Raw genomic sequence first — 24,547 nt, 5'->3', positions numbered from 1 at the left:
TCTGGCAACGCTTACAACAGGCACCGTGGGAGAATGAGGGGCATATCTGGACGAGAAAATAGTCTGACCCCAGCATGCAAGGCCGCTGCTGTCCCACAGCACCCAGGTCCTGTGTGAGGGCACAGAAAAGTCAGGTAGGCAGACTCATCAGGGCGGACGCTTTATCAGCCTGGCACCACCGAATCAACAAACCATGGAGCTGGATGAGGAAGGGAGTGAGGAGCAGAGGGAGACGACCCAGGGAGAAAAAAGCCTGATCCTGAGTGCCTCATCTCAGTGAGGGTTGTCACCAAGCGCCCACTGCTGGCATCAGAAATTGGGGTATCATTCTCAACTCCCCCCTCAACCGCAATCCATCACCAAGATACCCACCAAGATGGGTTCACAGCCTAACTATCTCTTTGGCTCATCTACTTCTTTTCGTTTTCCCTGGTCTCTCTGCTCTGCTCCCCCCCCCCCCCCCCCCCCAGAACTCTGGTAATTCTGTGATTATAGGACAGATCTTTGCATCGGAGTTGTTTTAGTGCCGGGGAAAAGCTCAGATGGCTTCTAGGGCCAGACAATAAATGAGTGAAGCTGCCAGGGGCTGTGGCACATTGGAAAGTCCTTCATCATCTAACAGGGAAGGAGAGTGCTGCATGAGGAAATGTGGGCCTAGTATTCTGCTAGATCTATTTTTAAGAGAAGCCTAAAATAGTTTTACAGAGAAATGTCCTGATTTTAAGTGTAGGCAAACTATTCAAATTTAAAATAAAACTGCTCCTCCTGAAACCAATATTGCAGTGTATGTTAACTGACTAAAATTCAAATTAAAAAAACAATAAAATGCAATGCATCTGCAAAAAAAAAAAAAACCCACCTTCATCACAGAGAAACTTTTTCTTCTTCTTCCTTTTCTTTTTATTGTATCTATATGACATGATAGGTGTTAGCTGAACTACAATGGCAATCATTCCACAATATTTGTAAATAAAACTGTATGCCTTAAACTTATACAGTGATGTATATCAATTATTTTTCAATGGAACTGTTGTTGAGGTGTTTCGGAGTGAAGTGTGCTGATGTCTGCAATTTACTTTGAATTTTTTTTAATGCTTATTTTTTGAGAGAGAGAGAGAAAGTGAGAGAGAGAGAGAGAGAGAGAGAGAGAGAGAGACAGACAGGGTGTGAACGGGGGAGGGGCAGAGAGAGAGGGAGACACAGAATCCAGAGTAGGCTCCAGTCTCTGAGCTGTCAACGCAGAGCCCGATGCAGGACTCAAACTCACGAGCTGTGAGATCATGACCTGAGCCGCAGTCAGACGCTTAACTGACTGAGCCACCCAGGTGCCCCTACTTTGAAATGCATCAAATGATGCACTGTTGGGTGGACAGAGGGATGGATAGATGCTTGATAAAGCAAATACGGCAAAGGTGTCAGTTGGGCGCCTTGGTGATGCACATATGCACAATCCTTTCCACTTTTCTGTACATTTGAAAATTTCAACATGTAAGGGGAAATTTTTTTAGACGAAGAATAATTGTGAGCCCACGAACCATTATTTTTGCGACTTCCATTACAAGTTTTAACGGACTTTATGAAAGTAAGGTACAGGTAAATGAGTTCATAACATAAAGAGCATAGAACGGTCCCTAGAATATTTAATAAATATTAGATATTATTAGTGTCATCATTTGGAACAGGAAATGGTCACAGATTGGAAGAGCTGGGCACCTAAACGGATTTCATGGAGGGCTTTCAGCTGACTTTTTATTACAGTGTATAGTGTAGGGACCAGGATTCCATGCTGTTGCTGTATGACCTTGTAACTGTAATTTCCATCTCTGTGTCTCACGTTGCTCACTTTTAAGCTAATGAGAGTTGGACTGTAAGCTCCCCTGCAGTTCCAAAGTTCTGATTGATCTGCTACTTTTCCTGTTTCTGCCTATAGGGGTCTCCATTACCCTTCTTCCCCGCCTCCCCTTTAACGCTTTCCTAAAAACTACAATTCCCAGGAGGGCCCACAGGCGTTGACGTCGCGCAGTTCTTTGTCGTCGCTCGCGCCCTTTATACGTACTTCCGCCGGCGAGCCACTTCCTTTCCTTTCGGCGGTGCGCGGCAGCAAGATGGCGGTGCAAATTTCCAAGAAGAGGAAGGTGAGACCCTGAGGGCCGGTCCGGGGAACCGTGGCGCCGCGCGGGTCGGGGCTTGTGGCGATGCCTTCTCAAGACTTGCGGCTTTGGGTCCTGCCTCGGGAAGCGGCCGTGGCCGTGTGGCGTTCCCGCGAGCTGCGGATGGCGGCGGATGGAACGCGGGCCCCGAGCTGGGCGAGCGCAGTTCGGCGGCGGAAGTCAGGCAGCGAGACATTTCTGCCGCTTCTGGGCAGAGAGCAGAGATGAGCGCCGGGCGCCCCTCCTGCGCCGGAGAAAGCGCTTATGAGCATTTCTTGGTCGACAGATGGCTTTACTAAACGAATGCTATGTGGGGAGCGTGAGCCATTTCCCACCACGGCTCACACTGTGGCTTTGGGTGTAGGAGAGGGAGCAGCGTATTCGTGCTTTATTCGTGGCAGGATGCCGCCTTCTGACCGACCCCAAAGACCTCAATTGGAAAAGCTGCTGTCAGTTTTTTGCTACGTCTGGGGCCCAGAGGAAACTCCTGGAGGAAGAGAGGAAGGAGACCCGGGGAGAACTTGGACTTTTCGAGCTTTAACTTTTCGCTTTTCCGTGGGCGAGAACTGTGTAAAGACCCATTTGCTTTAGAAAGAGGCAGCTTGTCGTTTTTTGTGTGTGCATAACATCTCGTAGATCCACACACTTTAAGAGTTAGGACTTGCCAGTTTTGTAAGACCACAGGTACTTGACCGCAAGATAACGTGGCTGGGGTTCTTCCGATGGTCCAAGTTTTGTCAATGTGGGGCTGCTTAAGTCACTGTATTTTCACCAGTTCCGAGGGTAGTTAGTGTCTCTGCTGTTCCGAGTGAGTGAGTGGTAAATGTGCCCTTTCGGGGCACCTTTCCGTTCAGCATGTATACGTACATCCACATAAACACGTCTTAAAAACCCTTCAATGAAGAGAAGATGACGAGTCTGACTGGAGGTTTTCTCTTTGTCCGGGGGGGGCCCCTACTTCGTGCCGCGTTCTGTGGCAGTTTTAAGGGCCCTCTGGTTAAAGTAACTTCCAAAGGACGACCTAGAGGCATTTGTCTGAGAAGGGTTGCCCCGTTCCAGATGCAACAAGGGTAATAGAGAGGTGATGGGCTGGTTGTTAGAGGTTTGGAATTTTGATGAGAGGGGCCCTGGCAGAAGGACTAGGCAGGAAAAAGTGACCCTGCATCCATGTTCTAATTGCAAGTTTTATCTTTTGGTTAGTTTGTCGCTGATGGCATCTTCAAAGCCGAACTGAACGAGTTTCTCACGCGGGAGCTGGCTGAAGATGGCTACTCCGGGGTTGAGGTCCGAGTTACACCAACCAGGACAGAAATCATCATCTTGGCCACCAGGTGAAGACTCAGTTTTCCTGGTTATCACCTGTAGTTGTATATGCTAGGACGGTGTATTCTATAAATTTAAGGGGACAACCAGTGAATTGGCCTTAGTAAACGTACAGTTTTTATTAACGGCATTTTAAATCTAATTCTAGTTCTTGTTATCTAGAATTTATATATCCTTGTGTCAGATGAATGAGACTTTACTACCACATGCATATAAGATTTAAAGTCAGGTCCGGAATTTTGTGAGAGTTATAAATTCTCCCTCTTTATTTTCCTAAGGACGCAGAATGTTCTGGGTGAGAAGGGCCGGCGGATCCGAGAATTGACCGCTGTGGTTCAGAAGAGATTTGGTTTTCCTGAGGGCAGTGTAGAGGTGAGTGATCTTGGCTTACGCCAGAGATAACTGTGGTCCTGGAAATGGTTATTTAGAGTGGTACTTCTGTAAACTCTTAACGTCATGTAGATCTTAGTTATGATCACTAAATTTTATAAATGGAGTGGTATTTTGTTGAAGGTCTCTTAATAAGCAGTGGGCTTCAGTTTATAGGCCTGTTCTCATTTCTGGTGGTTAAGGGATTTTTACATTCAGTTTGGGTATGATAATGGTATAATGGATTGGCTACCCCGTCAGTTGGTGTAGCCGTAGAAGGAGCTAGGGGTGGGAGGGCAATAAGGAAAGGTTCGAACTATATCACAGTGCATGTTACTCGTGGGTAGCAGAAGTGTTTAGTACTTGAGGGATGCCAACAGTGATACATGCTGGCATGATGAATGAACTCGTTTCTTGTAGAAAACACTGGTTTAAGGCTGTGGCTTGTTTCCTTCTTAAAGCTTTATGCTGAAAAAGTGGCCACAAGAGGTCTGTGTGCTATTGCCCAGGCAGAGTCTCTGCGTTACAAACTCCTAGGAGGCCTCGCTGTGCGGAGGTAAGTGTCTTGAACCTTTTAATGATTAGGGAACTCCAGGGAGAAGAAGTTAGGATTCTTGTTGAAGTTACTCAGGTCCATTAAGTGCAGGGATTATAAAGAAGTGAGACATAGTCCTGATGGGAGAGCTTATCTGTATGTATGTGTGTAGATAGTGCTGCGAGGAGGGATAGACTGTAAAGCCATGAGGTGGCTAGATGGCTCTGGAGCTGGGCCTACTGGTAAGATATCAGTAGGAGTTCTTTGTGTAGTTTCACTATTTGTGAAGTTATCGGAATGCCTTGCTTGGGTGTTTGAAATTCAGTCAGTACGTCATGCAGAGTCCTGGCAGGCTTTTCAGCAGGGGAAGGACATGAGAGCTGAGCTTTAGGAACGTTGACCTGATGGGGAAATAGGTAGCAGGAAAGGCTGTAGGCAGGACTTCTAAAAAAGGCTGCCTGCCTGGTTTGAGTACCAGCCACGCCGCTTAGAACCGTGGTCCTCAAAAGCTTGGTCCCTGGGCCAGCGTCACTGTCATCATCAGAGGACCTGTTAGAAATAAAACTTGTCAGTCTCCACCCACTGAAGTGGAAAGTGGGGGTGTGGCCCAGCAACCTGGTCCAGGTAATTTTTTGTACACAGAGAAGTTTGACTTGGAAGTTCTGAGACCTGAGCCTCTTACTGAGTTTCTGACCCTCGGATCTCCTATTTGTAAAATGGAGGTCATTACATCCACCTCTCCTTGTTGTGGTGGTTACATGAGATGATGCAAAGGGGCCTAGATCCTAGAGTGCCGGGTCCTACCTTCCCTTCCCTGTCTAAAGTGGCATCTGGCTCTCCCAATTAGTATTTCCCAGGGTATGCGGTGATAAACGAGTTGGGGGCATGATATTTTAAGGCTTACTGTCAATGTATAGGCCTAGAAACCTCTTTGTCCAGCACTCTAGTCAAGGTGGCTAGGAACCCACATTAGTAGTTAGGGTTCCTAATGAATGTGAATTCTGGAGATAAGGGGCCACTCAATGACTGGGGTATTTCTGGGTTCTTAAACTGAGTGCTTACCCGATTGTGAAATGCTGAGTTTTACCACCCTCACCGTTTAATTGGCCTGGAGTGAGGTCTAGACTTCACAGGTTTTTTTGTTCTATTTTAATCTTATTGAGATGATCCTAATGTGCAACCAAGGCTGGGAAGCATGTGGTTAGAAGGATTTGGTAAATATTCCCTAAGGAATTAGCCTAAGATGAGGTGTGATGGGAATGAAGGAGAATTGCCAGGCTCGGGTCAAATTTATTCTCCATTAAAGGAACGTTGAAGATAGTGCAGACTAATAAGTCTTGTGTTTTTTGTATCTGTTTTTTAACATGGTGGGGTGTGGTGGGCTTGAACAATCCCTATCTTTGGTGATGATAGTTGGGTATCTGTCTCTTGTTCTCCCAAAGGGCCTGCTATGGTGTGCTGCGGTTCATCATGGAGAGTGGGGCCAAAGGCTGTGAGGTCGTGGTGTCTGGGAAACTCCGAGGACAGAGGGCTAAATCCATGAAGTTTGTGGATGGCCTGATGATTCACAGCGGGGACCCTGTTAACTACTATGTTGATACTGCTGTGCGCCATGTGCTGCTCAGACAGGGTAAGCAGCTGGGAGTGCTTGGGGCAAAGGGCTTTTAGCAGATAGATGTGCTTTCCACGCACACCGCAGTGTTTGGGGAGTTCATTTTGGGAGTAGTGGAGCATGTTGATACTCCTTGGGTTTACTGATTAATGTGCTGTATTGAACTGTGAGAATTACTGAGATCACTCAGATCCGAGAGTTGGTTTGCTCTTAGCTACCTGTGTACCCTTCGGTGATGATACGATGACGAGTCAGAAAGGTCACATCCTGCTCTTGGTCCTTGTCAGTGCCATGTTCTGTGGTGCTGCGCATGGGTTCCTTTTGCAAAAGTGTCCTGTTCATTGATTGATTAGAGGCATTTGTCTGAGAAGGGACCAGACCCAGGGGTGCTTGAGTAACCTGTCCTCTTCTTTCTGTCCTGTCTTATCATGGGATCGGTGCAGCCCCAGCTAGATTCTAACTATGGCATCTTCTAGGTGTGCTGGGCATCAAAGTGAAGATCATGCTTCCCTGGGACCCAAGTGGTAAGATTGGCCCTAAGAAGCCCCTGCCAGATCATGTGAGCATTGTGGAACCTAAAGATGAGATCCTTCCCACCACCCCCATCTCAGAACAGAAAGGTGGGAAACCCGAGCCGCCTGCCATGCCTCAACCAGTACCCACAGCATAATAGGTATGTCTCTAGGGACCTCTTGGGGTAGAGTAAGACCCTATTCCCTGTCTTCCTATTAATAATTCTATATCCCACACTGTGGTAAGCACTTGATACATAAAAATTAGATTATACTTGCTTTACGACACAGGTTGGATCCAGAGGCCTATTTACCCAGGGATTCTGTTGGAAGGAGTATTTGCCTTTCATCTCTTAACGAAGTTCCTCTGTTGGGGTGCCTGGGAGCCTCAGTCATTTGAGTGTCTGACTCTTGGTTTTAGCTCAGGTCATGATCCCAGGGTTGTGGGATCGAGCCCCGTGTTGGGCTCCATGCTGAGCATGGAGCCTGCTTAAATTCTCTTTCTCCATCTGCCCCTCTCCCCTGCTCATGGTCTCTCAAGAAATTCCTATGTTTACTGTGTTTGAAATAAGTTTTCCTTTATTTGCTTAAAATCATCAAGGCTCTCTTGTTAGTTATTAGTTGCCTGTTCTTCAGCAGCCTCTTCAGTTAAAATAGTAACATCAAGCCTCTTCTATGCCCAGCACCTCTTGTGTGTTCTAGGTGTTCTCTGTGTATATATTCACACAAACCCTAAATGGGAAATGAAAGAACCCAATATTCAGGTGAAGATTCTGTTCTTATTGTTGTGCTTTATTCTGTTTCAGGGTCTTCTTGGCAGCTGGATCTGGAGTTTGGATTTTGCTCTCTAAAGACCTCTAATAAAATCTTTAAAAAAGACGCATGGCCTGAATGGACTGTAGGTCCACTATTTGGAATGATAATTCTGTTGCCCCAAGGGAATATTCCTTGATTGATTGTTTCGGCTGCCAGGAAATCCTTGGTTTCAGCTGTGCTTATGAGGCAGGAGCCAGAACGGGAGGAGCCGAGCAGAGTTAACCAGACCCAATATCCCATAAATCTGGTGAAAGCTGAAGGCTGATGGTTAATAGGACAGCACTTTGATTCATTCACCTGCAGTTTGGTGTTACAGGTTTAGAAGAGGGATATGTTTAAGATGGCTTTTTTTCCTCTGATGTATAAGGGAATCTGTATTGCACATAGAAAATGAGTGTTTTATTTTGCCCATTCCATTATATTTTGGGTCATTATACACTATAGGTAGTGTTCTGCATTATTCTCATTTAATCCTGAGTATCTCTAAAGTGTAAAGGGAATTTGCTTGTGCTACTGAAGAGCCTAAAATGCTGAAATACATTTTCCTAAGCAGCATAGAGCTGTGATTAGAATCCACATTTCTATGCTCAGTCCTCTGAGCTGTTACACTCTAGAAGAACATTTACATGTCTACAGGTTGTCATATTTGAAGCGTTTTCTGTTGATGGGCTTTAAGAAATTGAGTTCTCCTAGTTTCTTCAGGTGAAACTAGTGCAGGACAGGCTGGCAGGAAAATCCTACGTGACTAGTGCCTGAGTTACATTGGGAACGCAGTGACAAGTGTGTCTCTGCCCTCCCCCTTTCAGGGGCCTTTGATGTTTATCCTTACTTTATCTAGAAGTAACCTCTCATTGTTTTTTCAGTTTTTAGTAGAGACACTCCCCTTTGGAAGTCTCTAACCTCTAGGATAGCTAATGTGCTGATGACTGCTTACTGTGTTCTAGGGAGTGGAATGTATTGTGTCATTAGGAAGCAGAGCCTAAATACAAAAATGAATGTTTATTTCCCCATGCTTCTCAACTTGAGGTGACAATTTCTCAAGCTGATGAAAGTTTTCTGGGAAGGCCTGAGGGTGAGGTGGTTATGAGCAGGCAGACCTGGTATTGGGCCGCCTCAGTAACTGTGTACAAGTAAAGTGAGATTTGAGTGCCTTGATTGAGTCTGTGCCCACCCCCAAATCTAATGCAGTATAGGCAGCTATCATAAAGTCTTATTTATCCTTTATGTGTAAAACTAATGGCTTTTTGCAATTTTACTGAAAATGTTGAGCCAGGCTATTTAATTCTTGTATTTTTGGACTTCTGTAATTTGGTTGTGAGGGGATTTTTGTTGTGAAACTAGTTCAGCTAATATAAGCATCCAGAATATTTGGTGCTAGAAACAGATTAAGGCAGTCCTGGTCATCTAAGACCTCAGTATCTAGTACTGGCACAGCCAGTCACAGGTCTTTGTATATTAGATGGGGTGATTAAATTCCCTAACTTCCAATCCACTTAAACCTGAAAGTTGGTGTGTGGGGTTCAGTCATACTGTTATGTAACTCCCCGCCAGGGGGTGCTGTAGCAGGAAATAAGTACCAAAGTAGATGCTTGGGGAAGAATAAAATGCCTTGAATAAAGTAGCAGGTTATTAGTGTGCGTGTATAAAGCTTGAGTTACTCAGGTGAAGAAAGGGAGGCTGAAAGCTGGAATGTGAGAATTTGAGAATAGGCCCAGAGGCCAAGCAAGGGTCCCAGAACAATGGACAACACTCAATATGGAGAACCAGGGAAAGTACAAAAACTGTTGGCACCAGAGGATTATGGGTAAGGGGTTTCTTGGTGGTGGTGGCGGGGGGGTGGGTGGGGTCAGCATCCAGACAGAAATGTCACTGTTGTCACAGGCTGCTCTATCCCACAGCAGAGTGATAATGTGTGGAGTCTGTTACCTTCAGCCCCTACTTGCAGTCAGCCAGTCTCATCTAATTGGGAAATTAGACAAAGGCTTACAGGAATGTACAAGCCTGGTGGGGATGGGGGTAACCTTTTTCTGCAGAGTGCTTTAAAAAGGAGACGTGGGAAGATGCTGGGCTTTGCAGTCAGACTTGGATTCAAATTTGACACAGGCACTGGTGAATCTTTCCCATCAGTATCTCTCCAGTCTGTTGGCAGTTGAAGATCTAACAATACCTGTCTGTAGCATATCATCTAGTGTACTATCTCTAGAGACAACAGCTGAGAGCCCAGGCCTTCCAGCCAGAGTCATTCAAAACCAGGTTAACTTCTTAGTATGAGCATGGGCCCATCAATGTCCCCTCAGCCTTGAGCATGTGATTTCATAGCATAGTGCCTGACCCATAGGAAGTCCTCTGAGTGTACTGCATGTTGTTACTATTAGTACTTAAGCAAATCCTCTTAGAAATGATTCGTAGCTTAACTTCATGGTATTGGATTCTCCCCATCCTAAGGGCCTTGACCATAGAGACGGCTTTCTGCTTCTGCTGGGAAGTGGGCATAGCTGATCAGGTGTTACCACATTCTGCAGGTGCTGAAATTGGCCTTTTACCATGCCACATCCCACCTAGTGGTTGTTTCTGAGCCCTGAGTTTGCTATGTATAAATGTAGCTGTTCTGTGTTAGGGCCTGCCAACACCAGAGCAGTAAGTCATTTAAGTATCATTTAGAGTCAACATTTTCAACCTAAAAAAATAGTTTTTCTCAATATTTTTTCCTTCTCAGGGACATGAGATTTTGATGTTATTTTATCCATGAAACAAACCATTTCCCTATTTGTTATTGATCAAAAACTACATGTATAACTTGTTAAGCAGCATGACTGGTGAGAAAATTATGTTCCCTGAGCTTGCTGTAAACATTCCATTAATCTGAACATCCCTACAATGGGCTAGTTCTGTCCCTAATTTCATTTTATAGCAACTTTAGCCCACATGATACATATTAGAGGAAGGAATGTATGATTTCTCTTAGGCTTTGGAAAATTCTTAGGCTATCTCAAGATCTTACTTAGGGTTTGACAAGTGACATGAAGCCCTAGATTGGGAACAACTTATTCTAAACTCAAATTTTTACAAGTAAGAGGCTCCAGTGGCTCTGAAATTGAAATGAGACCACACCTTTGCTGCTCAGTCCTGTACTGTACTAGCAGCTCAGCCGGCCAGGTGCAGCTGGGCCTTTGTCCACTGTTGGAGGAGTGCTGCTGTGATGGGTTCATCTCACCCTCCACCCTCACTGGCTGGCCGTGGACTGCCCCTATGACCAGCCTGTACCTGCCAGTCTTGTGTGGTGAATCAGAGGAGCTGGAGTGTTGAGTTGTAAGTTGTTGACCGTGTAGAGGGCTTCCCTTGTCTTTGAGAGTATTTTTGCTCTTTAGAGGGAGAGCATAGACCCGGCAATGGGACCGCTTTCCCATCAGGGACAGAGGAACAGAGGTGATGGAGCTTTCCTCACTGGTTTTCCCTCAATATGACAGGAAGACTAGCCATCGCTATTTACCATCTAGGTCCAATAGACACCATATCTTTTAAATTTTAAGTCACTTTACAAATAATTTACGGAAGAATAAAGGGAAAGTGGGAAACAGTTATATATTTTACAAGTATTGAAGTGTTTACTAAAATGTTAAAGTTTATTTTTGAGAGGAGAGAATCCCAAGCAGGCTCTGCACTGTCAGCAAGGAGCCTGGTGTAGGGCTTGAACCCAAGAATAGTGACACAGACCTGAGCTGAAATCAAGAATCAGACACTTAATCAACTGAGCCACCCAGGTGGCTCTAAAAATACTAAAATTTTAGCAAGTATTAGCACAATTCTGAATATACTGAAAACCATTGAGTTCTACCCTTCAAATGGGTGGAATTTATGGGATGTGAATTACATGTCAATAAAACTCTTTCATATATTCATGAAAATAGATATTTATGTATATGTATGTATATACATAAATGAATTAAACAATTTTGTATTTTCCTTGCCTGGGAGACAACATACCCCAAATGAGCACCATCTCTTAAATGTGGTTAAATGCTCGTCAGCCACCCTGTGTGAAGCTGGAATGTATTCATCTTGTAACTGCTGATCCCAGATTTCAAATGTATCTCTAGTAGGCTCTATCTTCTTGCTTCTGGGTTTTTGGTTTACGTTTTGTTCAGTTTTGCACTTGCATTGTCTACATGGAATACTTTACAATTTTTTGATGGCTCATAATGTTGAAAAGACATTTTCTTTGCTCCATAATTTTAAAACATTTTTGATTTTAGGTTTATAAAGATCAATTTGAAGGACCAATCTAACGAATTTTTAAAACATCTACAGCATCTGTTTCCCTGTAGTCACCTTAGTACACAACTGCCTCAGCATGTCTCCACTTAACGAACTGTAACAAACTATATCAAGTAAATGTTGGGGCACAGGCATCATAAAAGATGAGTATTGTACAAAATAGGATGGTACAGGTCTTTGTCAAATACTGTGTGATGAAATCCTTCCTGTTGATTGACTTAAAATGCCATATATCCTTTCTGTTTTTAGAAATAGGTTGTTCACTCACCAATTCTTGGGTTTGAGAAAATTCATCTACGCGGGGTTTTGCTTATGTGACCAGTTTGCATCCCCAGAAATGAGAGTGCTGCCGTGTCCCTGCATTTACTTTCTGGTTTGTCTGTATTAAGTGTGAAATGTCCTCTGTCAGTTTCCTTCTCTTGGGCATTCTGTCATTATGGGCAGAGAATGAAAGATCCTGAGTTCTCAGCTGACGTCTCGACTTCTCTTATACCTTCTTGAAAGATGATATGCACTATAGGAAATTTAGTATGGAAACTGAAAGATGATGTAATAGTAATGATTTATTCACTACTGTGTCTTCCTTCTAGGCAATACCATCATTCTTCCATTTGATCATTGTAGTCTTGTTTGGAAATAACTGATGAGTAATGTGAAATAATTTTTAGGATGATTAAACAGCAAAATTTTTCAAGATACAGGAAAAATAAATTCATCATGATCTCATAATGTATTTTAGATGTATAGATGAATCTAATGAATCTGTATGGTCAGTGCAAGATAGAATGAGTTTTATTGTTTTTAAAAAGTAAGTAAATTTCTCATTGTTCTTTGGAAGCCCACTAAGAAAGAATAACAGTCATAAAATACTAAGTCTTACAAATAGAACTTTTAAAAAACGAAACTCAAAAACTAAATCTGGGTCCAGTGGCTTCTGATGGTATACAGAAAGTTAAGTCTGTTCTCAGCTGGGGAGAGGATGGCAAACCCATTTACCTAAGGAGTCATACTCAGGACTCCTGGTCTGGCTTCCTCCTGGGCAGTAACAGTCCCATTCAGCAGGCAGCCTGGGGTGGGGGGTGGGGCACAAAAAGCAGTGGGCTAGGAGCCAGGGAGGCCCTCTGTATATGGTCTTGGTCTAACCTGCAGTCCTAGAAAATTAGGACACTAGTGTAAAATCTTTTGCTTGTATTCTGGTGAGCCTGACTCACCAGGGAAATGAACCACGTCTCCCCTCATCCAACTGGGAGCCCCTAAGGGCAGGGACAGTATCGCATCAGGCTGGGGTTTCCCATGGTGGAAATGATGCACAATAGTCCCTCCCACCCCCCACCCCTGCTTATCCATGGTTTCACTTTCTGCGATTTCAGTTACCCAAGACCAGCTGTATTCTGGAAGCAGATTCTCCTTCTGATTTAGGTCGATAGTAGCCTAATGCTGCATCATAATGTCTGTGTCATTCACTGCACTTCATCTCATCCTGTAGGCATTTTATCATCTCGCATCATCACAAGACAGGTAAGTTAGTACAAAAAGAGCCTACATTCACACAGCTTTTGTTATAGTGTATTATAATCTTATACTTTATTAATTTTAAATCTATTACTTGTGCCTAATTTATAAATTAAACTTTATCATAGGTATGTATGCATAGGAAAAACATAGCATACATAGAGTTTGGTACCAACTGTGGTTTTAGGCATCTGCTGGGGAACTTGGGATGTATCCCCCCACAGATAAGGGGGGACTATTATATCTTCCACTTCTAAACAACTCCTGTGCTACACTCAACACTGTTTTAGCAGAGCCTGGGCAAGGCTGCATGGAGAGAGCACGCTTTATAGATGGCTGGACCCAGGGTGGAATCCTGCCTCTGTCACCACTCACCAGGCCAGTGACATTAGTAGATAAATCACTTCATAACTCTGAGTCTCTCTTTCCTGATTGGTAAGGGAGGAAATAGTACTACCTCATAGGTGTTATGATCTAGAAATCCAGGAAACTTTGTATAGTGTACTGAGTGGAAGGTCTTGTTCCAAGCATTGGGGGATACAGAGGTAAAGCTGACACTTTGCCTGCCTCAAGAAGCATTCTGTGGGTATGTCAAGGGAGACTAGAGACGTCACATATATAGGCCTGGCTATATGCCTGGTGATAAAAAAGAGGGGCTGATAAGGAAGGGGCATAAGGAGAGTGATCAGCTCTGGAATGGAGGGTATCAGATCTGCCCAGGCAGAGAGGGCAGGAAAGGGCATTGCGCTTACACAGGAGAGCACTGGGGGCATGAAGGGTCATTGTTGGGGAAATGGGGCAGTCTGCTTGGCATACAGGAACTGTCCAGCCCAGGTGAGGTGCCCATGTCAAGATCTTACCTTTTCCACTCAGACTTTTGCCTGGGTGGGCAAGCAGTACAGCACCTTTTTTGCTTTGTTCTGGGTATTATCTGTGGGGTAGGGACCAGCAGGCTCTGAGAGGCTGGGCCTCCGTTCTCCTCCCCTCCCCTCTGCCATTATCAGCTGTGTCCAGATGGTCACAGGCTTCCTAATCTGGGATAATCAGAGGGTAGCAGCTCAGTTGGAACCCAGGGCTTTGTGATGGGCCAGTCCCAGCTGGAGAGACCCCACAGATAGGGCCCTGGGGCTTTGGAAGATGGGGAGGGGAATGGGGCTGGCCCTGTGCCGGAAGGGATGCAAAGAGCAGATGATAGCTCTTCAAAAGGCAATCTAAGTGCACAAGAGAGGGAGCCCCAGATGGGGCCTGGCCAGCTCCTCTGGGCCTCAGAAACACAGGCATAGGACCAGAACCACCGGGTCTCTGCCTCACAGAATATGTGACATCTTTTGTCCCCTGTCTGTGCTCTGAGCTCATCCTTCCCCCTCCAGCAGTTTTATTTTGCTGCCCATAGAGCCCTAGGCCACCCAGGTGCTTATGATGGTACGAGGAGCTTGTGCCCTCTGTTGACATTGGGGAACTCGGAAGTCCAGGTGTGGAGCTGGGCTGGCTGGGTTCTCAGGCTGGGGCCCTGGTGCCTGCCACCCTGAGCCTGCGGTTTGCTGTGAGCTTGGCCTCAGAGCTGCTCAGGGTCCCATGATGGTTTTCGTTCTGTTTCTGCTGCGTTTGTGAGTTGGGGCACCCCACCTTGGCCCTAGCATCTAACAGCCTTATTTGTTATCATTTTTAGAGCTTTATCCCAGAGTCTGAACCCTAAAGCTGAAGCTTCTCCCTTCCTCATGGTTTTATAATTCTGTTTCTGATCCTCGGACATGTTTACTTACTTATAAGCCTAAGCCTCTGTCTTTATTTTATTTTACATTTATTTGTTTACTTGTTTATTTACTGTCAAGTTAGCTAACATACAGTGTAATCTTGGCTTCAGGAGTAGATTCCCATGATTCATCACTTACATACAACACCCAGTGCTCATCCCAACAAGTACCCTCCTCAGTGCCCATCACCCATTTTCCCAACCCCCCACCCCCATCAACCCTGTTTGTTCTCTGTATTTAAGAGTCTCTTATGGTTTGCCTCCCTCTCTTTTTTATCTTATTTTTCCTTCCCTTCCCCTATAATCATCTGTTAAGTTTCTCAAATTCCACATGTGAGTGAAATCATGGTATCTGTCTTTCTCTGATTTCACTTAGCATAATACTGTCCAGTTCCATCCACATTGTTGCAAATAGTAGTATTCCACTGTATATATATACATCTTCTTTATCCATTCATCAGTTCGTGGACATTTGGGCTTTTTCTGTAATTTGCCTATTGTTGATAGCGCTATTAAACATTAGGGTACATGTGCCCCTATGAATCAGCATTCCTGTATCCTTTGGATAAATTCCTAGCAGTGCTACTGCTGCATCTTAGGGTAATTCTGTTTTTAATTTTTTGAAGACCTTCCACAATGTTTTCCAGAATAGCTGCACCAGTTTGCATTCCCACCAACAATTAAGCCTCTGTCTTTTTAGTTGTCTGGCATTTATCTGTCATTGCTAAGTGTTTGAATTGGAGAAGGTAGTTTAGAAAGAGAGAACCATCCTGACCAGAACTGCTTCATGGATTCCTGAAGCCTCATGAAATCTTGAGTCATGGACTCTGCCACTTACTAAGTATATGATCTTGGGTGATTCTCATCTTTTTAATGCAGTTCCTTCTCTGTAAAATACAAATATTAATAACTAGCTTATTAAAAGTTTCAAAATGCCAATAATCTCAAATGTAAAGACAGTGATTACCTTTGGGATAGATGTGGGAAGGAATGGGTTTAGGAATGGAGGTGCCTACAAAGGCATTTGTAAAGATCTGTTTCTTAAGCTAGATGGTGGAAACACAGATATTTACTTTATTATAATTCTTAAGCTGTATAAAATATATTCTTTTTATGCATGAAATGTTTCATAATTTTTTTAATATGTCCATACTGCCATCATGAAGGTGGATATATGAAGGTGCTTTGTAAAGAGTCACATCAGGGAGTAGATGTTGGGCATTACTTCTCCAGGCAAAGCAGGCTTGAGCTGGAACACAGACCCAACCTTTGAAGGTTTTATTTCTATGAGAAGGGAGGGCGGCAATAAGTTAAGGGGCTATTTACATGGAGGAGCCATGAGGGGAGCAGTGGTGAACCCAAGTTCTCCTTCCTTTCTCTGTTTCCTGGCTCAGGCTGTTCAAGTCTGTATCACCTGCTCAGGCTCTGAATGATGGTGATGCAACCATGGGAGCTGGTACAGCGCTGTAGGGATGGCTGGGCCTCCACCTGCCCACTGCTGGGGTCAAAGGTGAAGACCTTGTCGGTGCTCTCCCCGAGATCATCCCGTCCACCAAGGATGTGGACCTTCCCATCACACGCAGTCAAGCCACAGCTCTCCTGGGTGGACAAGCAGAAAGATAATCAGCTATGGGGTCCAGCCTGGAGCTCCCTCTGTCCCTAGCTGGCCAGACCAGACAGTAAAACCCCGATCCACAGAATATGAGCAGGCAGTCTAGACAGCAGGAACTGGATGAATTGGAGTTCAAGCTCTGGCTTGACCCTTACTAAGGGTTGCCTTAACAGTTAATGGGGTTAAGCAATTAAAACATTTTACATAGTTCCAGGAAGATAGTAAGAACTTCAGTAACAGTGATAACAATCACAACCACCACGACCACTCTAGGATCTCAGACTCAGGCCAGAAATCTCAGGCTTTTAGAAGCACTGAAGGTCAGAACTGGCAGGGACCAGCAATCCAACCACACCCCTATGTAGTATCTTTGGAGTTTCAGGGAAGGGGACAGGAGATGGGGGAGACAAGGAATGCAGGGGCCAGAACATCTAGGGCCTGGACCTCCCTCCTCTAATATTACTAGGGCAGGGGAACTTACCAAGTCCCTTCACCCTGATCTCCCCACAATAGGCTACCAGCTGGTGGCCTTCAGAACAGAAGAGACTGCAGAGTCATTTAGACCAAGACCCCCATTCAAGGCTAAAGCACTTGGGACTAAGGTTCCATGCTCTGCCTTAATATGGCCTAACTGGTGGCCTTGGATGAGGCCTCAACCTCTCTAAGGCTGGTCTCCTCATCTGTGGAACACGTGGCTGATTATCATAACGAGGACAAAGCTAAGGAATTATATATAACTGCCTAGCATGGAGTCAGAGATAAGACTCCCAAACTCTGAGATTCACATCCTTAGACATGGCACCTTGTTCTCCTGATTGCCACCAGTACCAAGGCTGTGCCCAGGAGCATCTACTTACCACAGGGCTGGGGAGGACAGCTGCCTCCCCCCAGACATCTGTGCCAGGGTCATAAGTGAAGATTTTGCTCATGAGGCCTCCAACCACATAGATGGTGCCCTCAAGGGAGACAGCCTCGAGACAGCACTGTGAGAAGGGCGCCGGTGATCGCAGGCTCCACCGGTCCTCTTCAGGGTCAAAGCACTGCACCTGAGGGGCAGGAGGAGGGGTTGTGGTGAAGCTTCACCCCCCAACTGCCCTGCTACCCACATCCTCCCATCTCTACGGCTGGGGGGATTCATTCGACACATTTACCTGTGTCCACCAGGCCTGAGCTAGCATCTGCAAGAATAGAGGACACCCCCTATCCCTGCCCTTAAGTGTGCTGAGTCTGGTTCCATATTCTAGCCCCAGCTCTGGACTCCTCCCTTTGTCCAAAGCCTCCTCATCCTTCAAGGTCTGGGAAAGGTCTGTGTCCCAGAAGATGGAAGTACCATCTTCATTAGTGCTAGAGAAGGTCTCAGAGAGCAGGCCCCCCAAATAGAGATGCATTTCTTGTTGCATACGTTGTCAACCCTCTTCCCTTCTCTTGGTGCTCTGAGCTCATGACAAGATTCCAGCTGGGCTGTCTTGTAGTCCCCATTCCTACAGCTACCCACAGGCTTCCCAGCCCCACCAGTGTTTACAACACCTTCCACAATTTCTGAGGGCTTATCCTACCTCTGTGTTCACCCTTACTCTGTTTCCTCAGTTGTTTCCTTGGCGACCCCTGGAATGGCCTATAATACATCAGTGCTGCACAAAAGGGTATTAAAGGGCAGTTCCCCCAGCCAGCCCCAGGAAGGTGTGTGTTTGGGGGGGGGGGATGGGGTCGGAATAAGGAGGGGTGAGGGATCCTAATTTTTGAAAGATTCGGGTCCCAGGACCACAGACTTGTGAGGCCATCAGGAGAGGGAGGAATTTACTATCAAGAATAATTTTTATTCACAGCTTAAATGTTCAACAACTGAAAATTTGGTTGATAGACTATGGTTCACCCACCCAGAGAACTATTGAAATGATGGCTGTGAAGAGTTTGAAAATTTGGTTGATAGACTATGGTTCACCCACCCAGAGAACTATTGAAATGATGGCTGTGAAGAGTTTGTAAGCATGTGGAAAGTTGCTTACATTTAGATGAGAATAAAAAGAATGCAAAATTTTACTAAGGGTAAACACAAAACTTAAACACAAAAGATTCAGAAGAAGCTTGGAAGGCAATGTACCAAAATATTAATAGTAGTTATCCTTTGGTGGTGGGGTCATGGGTGATATTTTTCTGTTTGTTTTCTAAATTTTCAGTACTGCGTGGTGGTGGTTGTTTAAATGGAGGAAAAACATTTTAAGTAATCCCATCCTTGCCCTCACTTAATTTTTAAAATGTATTTGAAACCCCTATGGCACCAGGTAAAATATTCACGTCAGACCCACCGTGTGACCTTGGGGTCATCTATCTCTCTGAACTCACTTCCTTGCCTGCAACCAGGAGGTCATTCCTCAGGGTTGTTGAGAGTGAGAAAATGGACGAGGACATGAAGGTGCCAGTTCTGCGCCTGGCACACAGCAGACCTCTAATGCCCTGTCTGTGCCCACCTTGTTGATGCTGACACCGTCCTGCCCGGCGCCCCCGATCACGTAGATCCTGCCGGCGCAGGCCACCACTGCAGCTGAGCTCACAGCCTCTGGGAGAGGTGTTGCCGCCGCCCAGGTGTTGGAGAAGGGGTCATAGCGTTCTACGCTGCGCAGGCGCCGAAGGCCATCAAAGCCGCCCACCGCGAACAGCTGCGGGTGAGGACAGGCAAGGATGAGGTGTGGCGGCGACTTCCAGTGGGAGTCAGAGCCATGTGTGTGCCAGCCCCACGGGCTCCACTCTGTGCAGAGAAACTTTCTCCAGACCTAGATCACGTGCATCTCGGCACTGCCAGTGCCTGGGTGGCCTCCATCCACTTACCAAACCTCCCTGAACATGTTTCCTCTGTTAACTGGGATAATGATATCGGTCTCTGGGGTGGGTATTAAATCTGTCTGTAAAATATCTGGCACCAGGCTGATGCTTAATAATAATAGCTAGTAATTTATTGAGAGTTTATCAGCTCACTTCAGTGGTCCTAAGAAGTACTTCTATTTTCTGAGTTCGGGATGTAGCTTATTGAGATAATGAGCAAATTTTTTTTTTTTTTTTTTAAGTGGCAGAGTCAAAATTCAAACTAGTCTGTTTGGCCCAGAGCCCACACCTTTGACCCCTGACCGCTAGACTGTACTATTATGGTGATTGGTATTAGCACTACCATTATTTTTAACTTCAGGCAAGTAGCTTTGCTTTTTGGTGCCTAAGATCCCTTCTTTCAAAGACAGTGTCTTAGAGGGCCTTCCCCCAGTAAGTCCATTGATCTGTACCTTGGTTCACAGGGCAGCAGCTGCTGGGTGTGCCTACCTGCCCCTGCATGACTGCCATCTTATGCCTCCACCTGCCCTTGAGCAGCGAGGCCACCTTGATCCAGGTGTGCAGAGGGGAGCTAAACATCCACACGTCATGGCTGTTGATGTGGCCTCCTAGGGAAAGAGAAGCAGCTGTTGACCCCAGGCCCTCTTGCTAACCCCAGCACCCCTCAAGACCCAGAAATAAGGGCCCCCAGATGCAAAGGAAGTGTTAAGCAGGAAAGACTCCTCCCACTATGCTGGTGTGAAGCTCTAGGCCTGTCACCTGGACAGTGTGGTTTGATTGAATGGTGGGAAGGTGTGAGTTAGGACAAGGGGCAGGAGTTTTGAGGAGAGAGGCCTGAAAGACTCAGGGAGAAGAAGCTGATCTTCACTGGGTGCCTTATGGTGGTATGCCAGGCTCTGTGCTCAGGGAAGCAAAGTGGGGGGCACTTAGAACTCAACTAGATATAAGAGTGCAAAGCGTGCCCATGACAAGCATCAGGAAGGTGATGGGGGCAAGGGGAAAGCAGAGCCACCTGCTCTGGAATGGGTAAAGGTAGAGAGTGACCTACCTGCCTCATTTCTGCCTTTACCTTCACAATTTCATGTCTGTTATCCTTCCATGAGGTATTAGGGTTACTGTACCCAGTTTACAGATAGGAAACTCAGATGCGGCTTAGAAACCAAGAATGCACTGCTGAAGACCACATATGGCCTTTCACTCCAGATCAGTGACCAGATCCAGAACTTCTAGTCCCTGAAGCTGGGCACTGGTATGGCCTATGAGGCCAGGCCCTGGAATGCAGGCTGTGGACCCTCCTTCCCCATTCCTCCTGGGGTTACTGACCAGGGACTCACCTGTCAGGAGCACCCTTCCCAGGGACAACCCTGACGGCATCCCTTAGCCTGAGCCCATGACTCAAGCCCCAACTCTGTTTTATAGCTCTTGCTTCTGTGTATTCCCAGCAGAGGCCCAGCAACATGTGGTTGCTCACAGGCCATCAGGAGCCTTAGAGAAGTTATCCACTAAAAAAGTGTGGCCTGGATTGTCCCTGAGGCCTTTCTGGTTCATTCTTCTCCTTATCCTTCCTAGACACCCATAGCTCCCTACCACAGTGCAGTCTGCCTAGACCTGGAATCAAAGCTTCCCTGACCTGGCTTGACTCCCTTTCCTGCCTCATCCACAATACTTCCCTTCTTCTCCCAGATGCATTCAATCTGCACTTTGGAGACCTGAGTACCTGGGGTTCCTTTCTGCACATTCCTGTCCTATGCTGTTCCCTCCAGATTTTCAAGATCCAGCTGAAAAGTCTGGTGGTAAAGTTAAGTGTCTCTGTCTTCAGTGCCTCTCCAGGGCACCCCTGGGGAGGCAGGGACTATTTTATTTACGTCTCTGGGGCCTGAATCTCAGGGCACAATCCATTGGTATCAAAACAATCTGTGTTTTTCCTAGCTTTGCCATTTTTGAGATAATGGGAAAATTCTTAACCTCTCTGTGAAATGGGGCTAGAGGGGAAATTGAGTAATGTAAGCTGCCCGGCATAATATCCTGCATGTGGTCTGCTAAATAGAAGTGATTAATACTACTACAAACTGAAGTGGACTTTGGTGAATAAAGGTCGGAATCACACTAGTGATGGGCTCTGCAGGACTACGTGCCACTTCAGCCAATAACCACAGGTCATCAAGAATATCCCACCCCCATTTCACAACTGAAGATTAAAACAAGGGACCTGCACGAGAGAGGCAAAGAGCCAATCCTGTGGGGCTCCCCCTGCGGACCTGCCCTCACCGGAAACATAGATGTCATTGCGCAGAGCACAGGCGGCGAACTCTGAGCGCATGTATCCTGGGAGGCTGGGCAGTGGGGTCCAGCGCCGGCTCTCTGGATGGTAGGCATCAGTGAAGGGCAGCTTCAGGAGCCCCTTGCGGTCACAACCGCCGATGACCACGATCACTTCAGCTAGGTCCATGAATCTGGCATGGTGATAAGCCCAATGCCTGTTACCCTGCACACAACTTTTGGCCCTCCTCACCCTCCTGATGACCAGACTGTACTGACTTGCTGCCCTTCCATGCCTTTTTGTCCTCCAGTCCCGTGCTGGACTCTGACACCTCCAACCTCCTTTCCAGCTCTTGATGGGAAGAGTCTCACACTAATCCTTAACCCCAATCTACTGACCTCTGAATTACAGAGAAAGAATCTTTACAGAGCCCTTGCCTAGAAAAGTCACCTTGTTTAATCCTTATGATAGTTTATTAGGGATTACTACTCCTTTGGCAGAGGAGGAAACTGAGGCTCACAGACTTTGGCTTGCCAGAAGTCATGGAGCCAATAAGTGAGAGAGCTGGAATGCAAGCCCAGGTTGGGTGCCACTAACTCATTCTCTTCACCCTTTTCTGCCCTTCATCCCTAATGAAGACTGCCTAATTCTGCTGCCTCCCTCCTACTGTAATCATCTCCTAAACCCATTCCCTAATTACTAATTCCATCACCCTTTCAGAAAAGCATTCTCCCCTTCCACTAACCAACCCCTCAGGCTTTTGACCATACCAGAATTCCCAAGCCAAGCCACCGGCTTCGTACCTAATTTCTTTGACAAATATTGAGCATCTTCTTTGAACCAGGCCCTGAGCTTAGTGTTGGGAGACACAGTGTGGGAAGACAGAGGCGTCCCGTCTTCTATCCTTGGGAGGGTGACAGACAATCTTGGACTACTCCATGCAAAGTCTCCTGGTTTGGCCCTAAGCCTCTCATTTTTTTCCAGGACCTGCCTATTTATAGCCTTTACTAAACTGAGCTCTCGGAGGTAAATGCTATTTCCAATTATTCCCAAGTCCCAGGCACCCAGTACAAGACCTGCACGCAGGGAAGCACTCAGAATTATGGATGGATGGATGGATGGATGGATGGATGGATGGATGGATGGGTAAGGCAAAGGATATGTGTAAGGTGTGAGATCTCCATCCCTCCCTCACTGGATCCTGAACTCAAGGGTAGCATTCCCAGTACCAAGTCCATGAAATGTGTGCCGAATGCATGACCGCATCTCATTCCGGAGGCACGATTAAGTGATTGGATTAAAGGATGCCACAGGGATGAGTGAAGAACCGGGGATGCGGAAGGGTGGAAAGCAAGGGAATGGGGGCCGTACCTCCGCGGCCGGGCCCGCAGCGCACCAGCTTCGGGGCCGAGGATGAAGCAGGCGCGGGCCTCGAGCAGCAGCGGGCGGCACTCGCGGTTGGCCTGCAGCAGCTCGTCTGCCTCCACCTTCTCCAGGAAGTAGGCGGGCGCCAGCAGGGGCAGCCGCACGTGCTCCAGCAGGCGCCTCAGCTGCCCGCGGCGGGCCGGCGCGTCGTGGCGCACCCAGCGCATGGCCGCCTCGAACACGGCCTCCTCGCGTGCCACGCCCAGCGCCGGGTCGGCCAGCAGCGCCGCCACCTCGTCGGGCGCCAGCTCCAGGAAGTCGGCGTGGCGCGCCACCTCGACGAAGGCCTGGCGCAGCACGCGGCCGCAGCGCTCGGCCAGCGAGGCGAGCGAGAAGGCGGCGGCCACGCGACGCAGCGCCAGGCTGTTGGCGGCGCGCAGGCGACCCTCGAGGAAGCTGGCGCAGGCCTCGCGCAGGCCCGCCACGCCCAGCCGCTCGGCGAGCGCCAGCACGGCGGCCGCCTCGTCCTCAGCGCGCAGCCGCACGCCCGCCCCGTACACGTAGTCAAGCACCACGGCCAGAGCCGCCGCCGCCACGCCCGGCCCAGCGCCCGGCGCTTCCGAGGCCACGGGCGCCACGGGCACTACGGCCAGGCCGCGCTCCGGCTGCCCCGCGGCGAACAGGCTGCGGAAGTAGGCGCTGCCCGCGCTGAGTGCCGCCCGGTGGCACGGGAAGTCTCGGCCACCGGCGCGCAGCACCACGTCGGTGAAGGTGCCGCTCAGTCGGTACGCATTGAGGGTCTGCAGAAGGCGCTGCGCGTGGCAAGACCCAGCGCACGGCCCTTGGGACCTGTGCTCCGGCTCCTCCGGCACCGGGCCCTCCAGCATCCTGCCAGGTAAAGAGCACAAACGGCGTCAGAAATCCACCGGGCTGGGCCTGGCGAGAGGGCCAGAGGCCCCTCGTTCGTTCATCCTTGGTTCCTTGTCTGGTTTGCTCACACAGGTGTGCATGAATGTAACGCGTGTGCTTTCATTTATCCAGCTGCTCGTCATTCCATTCCTCCACCCAGAGCCCTAATGACTATAGTGATCTAGTCCTTGCCTACCTGAAGGGCCAGGCCCTGCCTCGGCTGTATTACCTCTCCCTCGCTTACCCACTTAAGCCATTTTACTCTTTCTCTTCTTCAAACTCGTTAAGCTTTTTCTTTCTTTTTTTAATGTTTATTTTTGAGAGCGAGCAGGGGAGGAGCAGAGAAAGAGGGGAACAGAGGATCTAAAGCGGGCTCTGTGCTGACAGCGGTGAACCCGATGTGGGGCTTGAACTCATAAACTGTGAGAGCATGACCTGGGCAGAAGTCAGACGCTCAACCGACTGAGCCACCCAGGCACCACTAAACTTTTTCTTAATAACAGCAGGAGACAGATGGTAAGCTCTCAAATGGGATAATTGGAGGAGAGTCTAATAAGGGAACGGTTTACAAACACATCGTGTTTAGGGCCTCTCACAAGGGGTGAAGCAGTGCCACGTGGCTGCCAACAGCAGGGAGTCTTTAACTCTCCAAGGTCTGGAACAGGACGGCTGGGAGGTTACTGGAACCTGCACAAAATATCTGTGTGTGTGTTGGGGGGTGTCC

At 47.3% G+C, this 24,547-nt stretch overlaps 2 protein-coding genes and 2 non-coding genes across 4 annotated transcripts; 3 read left to right on the top strand and 1 right to left on the bottom strand.

Annotated features, from left to right (window-relative positions):
• Positions 1-2,042: 2,042 nt before the first annotated feature.
• RPS3 (ribosomal protein S3) lies at positions 2,043-7,380 on the top strand. The gene is made up of 7 exons (XM_003992721.5): positions 2,043-2,135; positions 3,351-3,481; positions 3,752-3,845; positions 4,304-4,398; positions 5,820-6,007; positions 6,466-6,662; positions 7,308-7,380. Exons 1-6 carry the CDS (start codon positions 2,106-2,108, stop codon positions 6,657-6,659), a joined length of 732 nt encoding a protein of 243 aa, XP_003992770.1. The 5' UTR covers positions 2,043-2,105; the 3' UTR covers positions 6,660-6,662; positions 7,308-7,380.
• LOC111556822 lies at positions 3,044-3,194 on the top strand. Its single transcript, XR_002736540.1, has one exon. It is a non-coding gene; the product is annotated as a small nucleolar RNA SNORD15 (small nucleolar RNA).
• On the top strand, positions 6,217-6,361 carry LOC111556821. Its single transcript, XR_002736539.1, has one exon. It is a non-coding gene; the product is annotated as a small nucleolar RNA SNORD15 (small nucleolar RNA).
• Positions 7,381-15,908: 8,528 nt separating the features above from the next.
• Positions 15,909-24,183, bottom strand: KLHL35 (kelch like family member 35). The gene is made up of 6 exons (XM_023239425.2): positions 22,921-24,183; positions 21,558-21,742; positions 19,779-19,897; positions 18,938-19,126; positions 17,327-17,515; positions 15,909-16,456 (listed from the first exon to the last, which is right to left on the bottom strand). The coding sequence occupies exons 1-6, from the start codon at positions 23,799-23,801 to the stop codon at positions 16,268-16,270; spliced, it is 1,752 nt and encodes a 583-aa protein (XP_023095193.2). The 5' UTR covers positions 23,802-24,183; the 3' UTR covers positions 15,909-16,267.
• Positions 24,184-24,547: the final 364 nt, after the last annotated feature.

The sequence above is a fragment of the Felis catus genome, chromosome D1 (assembly GCF_018350175.1).
Source record: "Felis catus isolate Fca126 chromosome D1, F.catus_Fca126_mat1.0, whole genome shotgun sequence".
Lineage (NCBI taxonomy): Eukaryota > Metazoa > Chordata > Mammalia > Carnivora > Felidae > Felis > Felis catus.
Note: the sequence above shows the minus strand (reverse complement) of the source record. Positions and strands in the feature narration are given on the sequence as shown.